The sequence below is a fragment of the Panthera tigris genome, chromosome F3 (assembly GCF_018350195.1).
Source record: "Panthera tigris isolate Pti1 chromosome F3, P.tigris_Pti1_mat1.1, whole genome shotgun sequence".
NCBI classification, from domain to species: domain Eukaryota; kingdom Metazoa; phylum Chordata; class Mammalia; order Carnivora; family Felidae; genus Panthera; species Panthera tigris.
The window spans coordinates 41,476,897-41,488,994 of NC_056678.1; the positions used below are offsets into that span (position 1 = coordinate 41,476,897).

At 42.0% G+C, this 12,098-nt stretch overlaps 1 protein-coding gene across 7 annotated transcripts in view; it reads left to right on the forward strand.

The window, feature by feature from the left end:
* The window catches only part of PPP1R12B (protein phosphatase 1 regulatory subunit 12B), a 218,280-nt gene that overhangs the window by 187,226 nt on the left and 18,956 nt on the right, over positions 1-12,098 (forward strand). For all 7 annotated transcript variants that reach the window (XM_042976400.1, XM_042976401.1, XM_042976394.1 and 4 more), the window contains 4 exons: positions 3,494-3,510; positions 6,505-6,655; positions 7,554-7,658; positions 11,120-11,173. In XM_042976400.1, the coding sequence (XP_042832334.1) occupies positions 3,494-3,510; positions 6,505-6,655; positions 7,554-7,658; positions 11,120-11,173 (327 nt within the window). The remainder of the gene's footprint in view (positions 1-3,493; positions 3,511-6,504; positions 6,656-7,553; positions 7,659-11,119; positions 11,174-12,098) is intronic.

Genomic DNA, 12,098 nt, shown 5'->3' on the forward strand with positions numbered 1-12,098 from the left:
ACGTATATATATTTTATATATATATATATATACACATGATATATATATATAATATATATATATATTATATATATATATCATGGCTAAGACGGATACCTGGTAAAATCCTAATGTCCTTGTCTTAGTGAAAAGAAACACTGTTTCTTCACTGTGCTGGCAACTGCCAGAGTCTACACTGCTGGCCTGCCAACTTAAAGCTGAAAATGTAACTAAAATCCTACCCAACAAATTAGATATTTGCAAAGAGGAAACTAATACATTTTCAAGTGAAGTCCCACATTTTAGGAATAAAAAAATAAATAAAGAAACATGATTTGTCAGTAAGTTAATCAGGCCTTAGTGCACACCATGCAAGATAGACTTATATTTCAGTAGGAGGAAGCAAAAGACGGCACAAGGCAGAGCAGTTGGATTGTAAATAGGTCTCTTTCCATACCTAAGAGATGGTGTGAAATGTCTTTGGAGAAACTGACACAAATGGTTCTCCCAAGGAAAAAAAAATTAATAATAATTATTCTCCCATATGGATAATGAAGTTTGAAAGAGGCAGTTCTGCCTAGAAGCAGCAAGAGAAAGTAAATGGTCTCCTAAATTGTTTCATTTGGTCAGTTCCCTGCATCAGAGGTCCTAAGTTAACTTTCTACTCTAACCCAGCAGCCAGTATAGTATTTTTACAACCAAAAAGGGAATGGGGTGGGGAGGGGAGGGAGGGCAGGAGAGGAAGCTGACATTTTAAGAACGCACTTCCTTTTATAACTATCACATTTAGTTCTTACTGTAAGAGTAAGTGGTAACTTGCTCAAGGTCACATAGTAAGATGTCAGAGCAACAATTAGAACTCAGGTACAGCCAACGATATCACGCTTCTTCCCAGAAGCATTAGCAGTTTAGTTCAGTGAGTCTTTACTGAGCACCTATCATGTTCTTGCACTGTAGGCCCTGAGGATATAACTGGGAATAAGTGCATGGATCACAGATAAGGAGCCCCCTCCCCCCCCCCCCCCCCCCGCCCATAACAACATGTTTTTTTTAAAACGTGTGTATGGGGGCGCCTGGGTGGCTCAGTCGGTTAAGCGTCCGACTTCGGCTCAGGTCATGATCTCACGGTTCGTGGGTTCAGGCCCTGCATCGGGCTCTGTGCTGACCGCTCAGAGCCTGGAGCCTGCTTTGGATTCTGTGTCTCCCTCTCTCTCTGCCCCTCCCTTGTTCATGCTCTGTCTCTCTCTGTCTCAAAAATAAATAAACATTAAAAAAAATTTTTTTAAAGAATGTGTCTATGTACGTGTTTGTATTTCTGTAACCTTATCTTAAAATTCGTGACTTTTTGGAAGCCTTTGTAGCTGGATCCCACTGGTTACCGCTGTTATCTCCTTAGCACTTACTCACATGTTTTCCGTACATTGCTTCAGACGAGCGTGTTTATTATGTTCATGGTGCTCTCCTGACTCTGTCATGCAGCTGATTCTGTTTATTCCTCCTTGGTGCCTCTTCTACAGTGCTCTGCACACAGTGGGTTCTTTTTTTTTTTAAGTTTATTTATTTTGAGAGAGACAGAGACAGCATGAGTGGTGGAGGGGCAGAGAGGGGGGAGAGAGATAGAATCCCAAGCAGGCTCCAAGCTGCCAGCGCAAAGCCCAACATGGGGCTTGAACCCATGAAGCTGTGAGATCATGACCTGAGCCAAAACCAGGAGTCAGATGCTTAACCCACTGAGCCACCCAGGCACCCCTGCATGCAGTGAGTTCTTAAATTCAATAGACCCTTAACATTGCTCATGTGGAGTCCATTCTTAATTCATGAATCTTTGGCATGTCACAATTTACAGTTTTCCTGCAATGTGAATTCAAATTCACCCAGATGCCTTAAAGGCTGGACCTTATCACTAAGCTGGTGAGTGGGCATAGCCAACAGTCCAGCATTTCAGTTTTACTTGGGCATACTTGAAGAATTTTTATCCATTAAGTAATTCTTGGGAGGGGATTAAAATTTCATTTCTTTTTTGAAAATAGGCTTCAGGTAAGAGAAAAAAACCTTAGTTAGTGTTGACAAGTTAGCAATTGATAGTGCAGGATATGCATATGACTCTCACTGAAGTTTAGCTATAAATATGAGACAGGGGAATTCCTGAATTCCAGATTTGCAAGTTTTCGTATACTCAACTCCAAGTGCATGAGAACGTTAAAGAGACACCATATACTTTTCTTACTGGCTTCCCCAGCTCAAATGGGGCACATCCTCACGTTAAAAAGCCTTTATTTAGTACAATGGTGCTTGACTAGGGCTGTACAACAGAATCACCTGGGGGACTTTTTAATAAATATGTGTATGAAGGCCCTACTCTAGACCTACAGAAAGAGAATCTCTAGGATTGAGGCTGAGATGTGCACATTTTTAAAAAGTACATGAAAGAATTCTGGTGAATACAACCTCTGATTTAGAGAGAGAATTCCACCTTTCAGCAAGCTTACCTGTTTGGTCCCTCTTTAGTCAGATGTGCTGTTGCACCACACTTCTGGACAGCTTTGGGGGTGGCATATTGCAGTGTCATGCTGTGTTGGTTGACAAACCAGTGGTTTCCAGGGACTTGAACGCTTCAGCAAAGCAGTGTCTTGGAGTAGCTCCTCGGTAGTTGAAGGATTTATTATTCATTTTATAGATTATCGGGCCCTTGTTTCTCTTCTTCCTTCTTTTGTGTGTGCTTGAGGACTTGGTCGTTCCTCCGTACCTCCAAAGAGGAAATAAGTAAATATATTCAAATCAACTGAGTTTTTATTTGCCTGAGTTCCTCAAAAAAAAAAAAGTGGAAACGAGTGTCACAGTCATCTATGATTTTTAAAAATGTGACATATCAACATAATCATTTCTTGTTATTTACAGTGACCGTAGATAGATAACCAAGCTGAGAGTTTGCATCTATAAAATTCCTTTCTTCTGAGACTTCAGAGTACTCTCTTATTCTTTTCAATTTTTAACCAACGTCCTAGAGACTAGGATGGGATTTCCCCCTCCCTGCACCCTCTCACTCGTCTTCTTTTACTAGAGATGTAGGATAAAGCCAGGAACTGTCCTGAGTTTTAATATTTCTAGACTGCAGTATTCACTCAGGGCAGGGTTGGAGGTTGGTGAACTGAAGGAAGTTAATAGAATGGATATTGATATCCAGAGAGGTTAAATGCCATATAGAAAATTGGTCCCTCCTAGAACACAAGGATGCTGGTCATGTGGTGGATAGGGGTAGACAGTGTAGTTTTTGGTCAGTTGACAGTGTGCTGACTTCCAGTTAAAAAAGGTGCTCTCCCCCAAAGTCTCAAATCTAGTGAGCTAAGTAGCCTTTTGTGCAGTCAGTTGAATTGCTTTTCCTAAATTGCACCCCTATCTGCAACTGTGAAGTTGAGACGTCTGATTTGAAAAGTACATTTATAAATGGAAATAATAATTATCAGTCCCTTTCTAATGCTGGTTTTGTTTTTGTTTTGTCTCTTCCTTTCTCTAGCATGAAAGACTTTCTAGGTAAGACCTTTCCCTATTTTATATGCATGCTTAATACTTGTGAGAAGTGCATGTCTAATTAAACTTAGCTTTATATAGTGTAGTTGTATTTCTCACATCCTTTCCTTCCTTTTCATTTCCTCAGCCACCAAAGTAGTTCATACTTTTATTATTTCCTGCCTAAGTTAATGCAGTGCCTTTTCAACTCACCTCCTCCTTCATATTCTCCTACTTCCACTTCATTTTGTGTATTTCCACTATGTTAATTTTCCTAAAGCACCTACCAGGCACTGTGTGGGGGTAACAACATGAATAAAATGCTATCCTCACCTTCCATGAGGGCCAAGATAGAAGTATGGACAGGTATTAGGAACAGAGAGAAGAGGACATTAACCTAATCTGGTAGTTCATGGTGCTGGCAGGGGAGATGCCTGAATTGAGATTATTAGATACTGTCATTTAATAGTGGATCTAACACAATTCCTTGTACCTAGATGGTGCTCAGTAATAATTTATTGAATGAACTAAAGAGCAGTTTTGCAATTGCTGAAATCCTAAGGAAGCCTATCAGAGTTTGAGGCATGATCCTCTGTAATTTTTCACCTAGCATCTAAGGGTACCAAACTCATCTTCCTGAAGAACAAAATGAAAAATAATAAAGACTGTAGAGCCAAAAGTATGAATCTCTCTTTTTCCACTGCTCCTCTGATAGGGAAATTAAGAAGAGACTGAGAGAAGATGTATTTATGGGATAGCATAGAGCAAATGAGTCTTGATTTGTTTGATAATTGAGCTGGTTCTACCTTAATGGTGTATTTCAAAATGTATCAGCTTGCATGCATTCTGCTCCTGCTTACCCTCTCACCAGGCACCAGCTGAAGATAAATAATTTACATCTAACCTAGCAGAAAATTAGTTTTGTAAAATTGATGCAGAATAGTATTTTGCTATAGTTAATTTTTTTGTGAATTCTGGTACATTATTAATGGCCATTCATGAAAAGAGACTTTCCCTACAGACCTCAACATGTGCTATAAAAATAATGGTTAAGACAGTGAGGTACTAGTTCAAGAATAAACAAAGATATTAATGGAACACAGCAGGTAGCCCCCCCAGAGTCATTGTGTATCAGGTGATTTTCCAGTTCAGCAGGGGAAGAGTTATCTAATAAGTAATCATTGGGACAATTGACTCTCTGTTTGGAAAAGTAGATCCTTCCCTGAAGCCATACCAAATAAACAAAAACAAAACCAGATTCCAGATGGATTACAGTTTTTAAGAGACAAAGATTTTACTACAAAAACAGTAGAAGAGAATATTTATAATCTTTATATAGGAGAGACACTCCCAGGCAGGTAAAAATTGTCAAATTTAGTTACATGAAATTTAAAATCTCTGCTAGTAAAAGGTGCCATAAACAGAAATAAAAAGTGGGAAAATATACTTACCCCTTGATTAAAGAGTTTCACTTCTAAAATTTTATCCAAAGAAAATAAATGGACAAATGCACTAAGATTTATAGACCAGTCTTCTCACTACAGCATCATCAAAATAATCTAGGTGTCTATCAGTAGAGAATTAAATGATCACACAGCAGTACGGTGGAAGACTGTGCAGTCATTTTGTTTTTAATGAGGCAGATGTATGTTTACTTACACAGTAAGATGCCTCCAGGAATAGTGATCAGTGTAGGGAGGAGAAAGAAAGTTAGACAACTGTATGTATTATGTGATTTTATTTACAGCAATATATATTGTAACATATTTATGTGTTTAACCTTTTGCACGGATACGAAGTAAACTGTTAATAGTGGGCTATTTCTTAGGCAGGATTATGGAGTGACTTTCACTTCCTATGTTAGATACTTTGGTACTACTTAAATTTTTCTACAAGCATGTATTGCTTTTATAATCAGAAAAGTCAGTAAGGAGGTTTCTATTTACATTTTTTTTTTTTTAATGAAGCATAAGAAGAAACAAAGTTGTGAAGAATGGTGTAGGGCTTACCATCTCTGTAAGACAAAGCGATCGTTAATGTCACTAGGAGCTTTGCCTCTCCCCACTGTGTCCTCCTTATTGCTCGTCTACTTCTTTTAATACTTACTTCAGCTCCCCCAGCCCCAACTTTGGCAATAGCTACCACAGGACAGAGACCTCAGATGGAAGTTCCCCAGCCGTGACTGTTCAGACCATCCCGGTTTGGGGATACAGAGCTCTGCAGGGCTGGTTTGTACATAGCGGTCTCGTGTGCCACATTTTCATTTGGCAAGAACAGAGTCTGAGAAAAACGTAAGCCAGTGCGAAGAATCAGGATGATAGTTGTGCACTTAAATGGATAATCAGCTGACAGACCCTGCCCTTCATGCACTTACCACTACTGAAAATGAACTACCATCCACTCTCAGAGCTCAGTTGCTGCAAGATGTAGAAATCCTCATCATAGCCCACCAGTCTCAATGTGGAATATAGAATGGAGGGTAGAAAACAGCTGTTTGGGCACGGTGGTGGTACCCTGAAATGCTTGAGATTCCAACAAACCTGCAGCGCACCTCACAAAATGTACGTACCATGCCCTCGTTTCCGTTCCTCCCCCATCCACCCTCCAGCTCAGAACTCCAGGGCCATATGTTTCTGACTCATTGAAAGTTCATTGGAATCGTTTTCTAAGAGCCATTGAGATCCAAGAAACTTCTGCTTTTAAAAGCTCACTCTTGAGGAAAGCCGTTCAACCCTAAACTAATTTGAAAAGCTCTAAGATTTAAGCCAGCACATGGGTCCAAACCACCGACTTTTCAAGTAAGCTCCATTCTTGGCAAATGACAGCCTCCTCCAAGCTGTCGCAGCTTAGCCCCGAAGTCCGAGAACAGGAGGGAGGTTCAGGGAAGGAACATGCGTTGTTTCCAGCCAGAGCATTCAAGTGCTTCTTAGAAAGGGGGTTAAACTACCCTTAAGCATTATCTTCATCCTATTTCTTTGTTCTCAAAACCAATGTTTACCTTTAACGTGTCTCCCACAGGTTGGAATCAGGAGGTAGCAACTCTACCAGCAGCGATTCTTACGGTGACCGTGACCGGGCTTCAGCAAGAGCCCGACGGGAGGCACGGGAGGCCCGCCTCGCCAGCCTGAGCAGCCGCGCGGAAGAGGACACCAACAGGGATTATAAAAAAGTAGGATCCCTTGTCAACTTGTCTGTTCTTCGGTTATGACATGCAGACCTTTTGGCCTTTTCCCCAATGTAGAAAAATGAGTGTAGTTCTGATGAGGCAGAAGAAAAGGTGTTTACATGACAAACAGTAGCATCTAATTCCTTTCAGGTTCTCGGTTTGCTCCACCTCTCCACCAGCTTCCTAAAGACCACTCCGTGATTGTTTTTAGTGCAGTAAATATATGCCTAGAATCAGATATGTTGAGGTGTAGGAAAAAGTGAAGATTGACAATTGTAGAAAGGGGAAATAAAAGTCATGCTGTGTGTCTGAGCCCCAGAGAATCATTTGGTAGACTCTGGTACTATTAACGAACACATGCTTTTCATGAGGTCCCGTGAATGCCAAACCGAATACTTCTTGATGATAGTACATGGTAATCTGGTTTGGAGGGGGTTTAAAACACTTTACAGTTCATTTCCTTTGGTTCTTGCAGAAGAGTACCTAGCACCCAGGGCAGACTTTAAAACCTTCCCTTTCAAGTGCTTAGATACCAGAGAATAAAACCATTTTTGTTAGAAATGTTTGTTTTGTTAATGTTGTGTTAAGCAGAACCTGACTGAAATCAATATACACGCTAGGCCAGCTCTAAAAAAAATAATTCTCTTTGTATGGGGAACCACAATGGCTATTTTTCCCCCAGAGACTAACATTATTGAAGCCATTGTATTTGTGTTCGGGACCTGGGACTTCAGTGTTACGAAGCAAGAAGCCAGTTGGCTGAATGTATTCTGTTTCCTAGATTTTCTCCATCTGCCCCACAGTGATGGTTTGGGGGGTTTCTCATATGATGAAACTGAGTGGGTTCTAATTCTGGGAGGCGTGCCTAGTAGGTGACCCGATTCTCTTTCCCTCCCCTCAGCTCTACGAGAGTGCCCTAACCGAAAACCAAAAACTGAAAACAAAACTTCAAGAGGCCCAGCTAGAGCTAGCAGATATAAAGTCCAAGCTTGAGAAGATGGCCCAGGTAAGGGAGAAGAAGAAGAAAAAGATTGGGCGGCAGGGGTGAGTATGAGGAGGCAAAGTAACCTAGGGGGCTAGAGGTGGGAAGTAATACAGAACTAAGATTGACCCTCCTCAGAGACAGGGAGACAGAAGCCTCTTAGATTCTAATTTGATTTCAGGGTTCAATCAGCATTTAACTTAAAATGGAAAATTCCTGCACTAACAATTCCTAATGGCCTGAATGCTAATAATTAATATTATGGACTATCTACTGATTGATTTCTTAGTAGAAAAGTATCAATCAGCATCACAAGATTAGTCCTAGACAGTGTCTCCTGTCTTGATCATCATGTTTCAGTCCAGTTTATGTACAGTCACCTCCTAGAGAGGAATGAAGAAGACACCATTAAACCCAGTACAGAGAGGTAGCAAATTAGGCCTAGAGAAATAAGTGGCTTGCATAGGTCATATAAGAAATCAAGGACACAAGTGTTGTTAGAACACGCGACCAGGTCCCAAAGTATATGTTACCTCCTCGAGTCACCAGTGTTTTCCAGCCGAGGAATAAGGAATATTAGTGGCAAACAGACCAGATAAACCATTTCCTTTTACTGCCAGGCCTGATTTAATTAGGTGACACTCTGGAGGGCACTGGAGGCAATAACCTCATCAACAGTGTGGCAGACGCCGCAGCTGAAAGCTGAAACAAGTGCTATCTTGGGTTATTGCTGAGTTAACAGGAAACCTATTGAGTTATTGCCCTCCTGGAATGCCCAGGACTAAGAATTTTGAAAGCTGAACTGAGGTAAAAACCGACTGTTTACTGGGAAAGCATAAATGAAAACCAGAGATGGCTTGTAGTTCTGATATAATCCAAAAGCAAAGACTAAAACGGTAGGATTGTACAGTACTGGATACGCAGGGTGTGGGGGCAGGGGTGGTTCAGTGCCCTCTGAACATCTTGTTGCAATCCCTCTGGAGTGGGACAAGCCAGCACTTGGAAGCCAGCATCACGGAACTGCATGGAATTTCAACAGGACAGCCACGACACCCACATTTTCCAGAGAAGGGTTTGGTCAGGTGCACAACGAATGGCCTGGCCTGTGAGCCACCTGTCAGTTTGGAAGAGGCACCCCCTCTGCCTGGTTATAATAGCTGAGCATGCCTCTTGTGCTGGGGATTTGTAAGACCAACTGCAGCACAGATGACAGCTGGGCATAAAGTGGTTTAGTAGGACAAGAAAAGTGGGTCTCCATCCAAAAGGAAACACACACACACACACACACACACACACACGAGGCAGGGGGACAGAACTAAATAAACCTCAAGGGTGTATTTTGACCCCAACATTACTGAGCCGGGCAAAACGTCTCATTCACTGTACACCCTCAGAAGATTCCTAGGACTGACTTTTACTCTGAAGAGTGCCACCAATTAGCAATGATTAATTAGTACAGATTGTATGCTGCTTCTGATCAGGAATTACTGGGGCTATTTTACAGAAAACTGGGGAGCAGTCATGTGAGGAACCACAGGAGGACCCACTGTCACCGGCTCCCCACTCTGTCCAGAAGCCCTCTTCTGACAGCATATTTCTTGACCTTTAGGGGTTCTTGGCTTTTCTACCAGCTTGCGCTTCAGAGCAGTGAGCAGTCTAACAAGCTGCTGACACTGACTTGCACAGAGGACACTGAAAATAAAACCAGCCCTTCCAGTCACTGGGGAAAACGATTTACTTTCTAGCCAACTGCTTTGCTGGGTGTGTCAGAATATACTTAGTTTTGCCAAATACAAGTTATTGAAATTCGGAAGAAATAATGGTGCTGCAAACCAGGTCTCTGCTGTTTACCACAAATGGAGCCGTTTGGCAGGACAGAGAGGAGGAGGGCCTGTCAGCCTCGCACATTGTAGGGAGACAGTTACCACATGGACACACATGACGTTGTACGTAAAAGTTCCACCCTAACTCTAAGGGGGTTGAGGTTTAAAAAACAGAAAAAAACTAGTTCTTTGTAGAAGTGGACTAAATGAAATACTGAAATCAGTACGGCTTCTGTGCTTCATAGGCTGACGAGGATATAAACGAGCTCCAGCATCTACTTTTGCCTTTTTGCTTTTCCTTCCGCTTCATAGTAGATTCAGTGTCAAGGCAGACGGCCATGACCTTCAGAACAGAAGGTGAAAGCCCAGGACAGGAGCCAGGAAGCAAGAGTTTTACTGTTAGTTCTAGCTACTCCTTAGTATTTTGAAAGTTACTAAGAAGTTTCTGCAAGAAGACCAGCATACTTTCTATATTTGTTAAATGTTGTCTGTGCATAGTACTAGACAAAATAAAAATAATCACCTGTGTTTCTTAATTATAGGAAATCTTACAATGCTAAGGCCAAAAGGAACGTAAGGGTTCGTTTCCATTCCTCGTTTAAGAGTCACTCACTACCTGAAGTTATTCTACTGTTTAGCTACGGTGGCTAAATCTTTTAGCACTTCTGTAAAATTTATAATGACAGTCAAAGACGTTCTGAAATAATAATAACAATAAGACGTTCTAATCTTTTGTTCAGATAAAATCTTACCTTACCTGGAAGCTCAATATACAAAACACATAAGAGTGCAACTGTGGAGTTCAAAGCAGGGCGGATCCATGAGTGGGCTCCTTGGAAGCCCTGGAGGCCCACCCACACGTGAAAACCACCACTTTAAAAGAAAAACAGCCTCAGTGCCCAAAGCAGAAAGAATAGAGTGCAAAGGCATTGCTTAGAAGAGTGCCATGCGAGGGCTTCCTGGGTGGCTCAGTCGGTTAAACCTCCATCTGACTTTGGCTCAGGTCATGATGTCATAGTTCGTGGCTTCAAGCCCTGCATCAGGCTGTACACTGACAGCTCGGAGCCTGGAGCCTGCTTCAGATTCTGTGTCTCCCTCCCTCCCTCCCTCTCTCTCTATCTCTCTCTCTCTCCCCTCTTCCCCCACTTGTGCTTGCTGTCTCTCAAAAATAGATAAATATTAAAAAAAAAAAAAAAAAAAAAGGAAGAAGAAGAGTGCCATAGGGCTTAGACACTCAAGCTCATGAGTCTCTAGCTTTCAAAGAAGAAAAGCCACTTTTCATTTCCCCTGGGTCGTGAGATGACTCACAGAAAAGAGGAAAGGAGGGGGTGGTGAGGTATAAGAAGATAGTTGTGTTGAAGACCTAGCAAGTGTTTGTGTGTGTGTTTTGGTAATGTCTTTGCATTTGTGGCAGTGTTAAGTTTCAAGGAACACTACTGCTGCTTTCCGCTCCCCAGTGGGAATCCTGTAAACTTCAGAGAGGCGATAACGTTAGGCTTAGAGATCTACCAGAATCTGTTTACTAGGGGCCTCAGTCACAGTGAGAGCCCAAAGCCCTGACATCTATTTCTGGATGCCCAATGGTGAAGCCGAACCAGACTGGGCTTCCTAGTGACCCTGAGACAACCTAAGTGACCACTGTTTCCCTTCAATTTGCACTAGCAGAAACAAGAAAAGACCTCTGACCGATCGTCGATGCTGGAGATGGAGAAACGGGTACGTGTGTGTTTCTCTCCCCTCTGTTTCATCTCAGTTTCTCTGACTTTGTTGTTCATGCCAGTGGAAAAAGTTCATCTTAAGAAGGCGGGAGTTCTGCCACATTCCATTCCCAGCTTGATAATAAATTCTTTTTGTGTGACTCTGGACAGCAATTTGATTGCTAGTCCTTTTGGCTTCTTCAGATGGTCAGTACTTTTCACATATTATGGTCTTGGAGTGGGAAGGGTCCTCGGAAGGTCATTTCATGCATTGGTTTGGCGTACGGACAGAACTGGACAGACACACACACACACACACACACACACACACACACACACACACCCCTACAGTGTATTTTGGTTTACTGTAAATCAGCACACATGTACAGACCTAGGACCAAGGTCTCTTTACCCTTCCCATCGCCTTGAACAGAAAGGAAGTTTCAGCAGGACCCTCTGCCATTGATTTAGGTTTTATAACTTGAAATACGAGCTGGCAGAATCTTTTACATTCTCTGAGGGTGGGGGTGGGGGGGTTCTGGTTCAATTGCTGACCTCCTCCCGACTGCATTCAGAATATTTTTCTAGTATTTGACATTCTTGGATTGGGAAAACTCAGATTTATTGATGAACCCTAGCTGTGACGTGACCCTAAGGGTATAATATGTTCCCATCTCTCCTGTTTAATTTGGAAAGCAGCAAAGTTTTATATTTTATTTCCTTGGCCTGTAACAAAACCTCCTTGCTATCTCATCTAATCAAGGAATCTTCATCAAGTCGAAGCTAAATCAGGAGTCAGTTGCTGGGAAAGAAATGGGTTAGGGGGAGGGGTGCTATTTCTTCATAGACAATGATGGCTACTTCCCCACTCACCATCTGCTCCCCATCATGGTAGAAGCAGTTTCTTAGGAATTTGAGGGGAGAGTTGCTGAAAATAATGATGA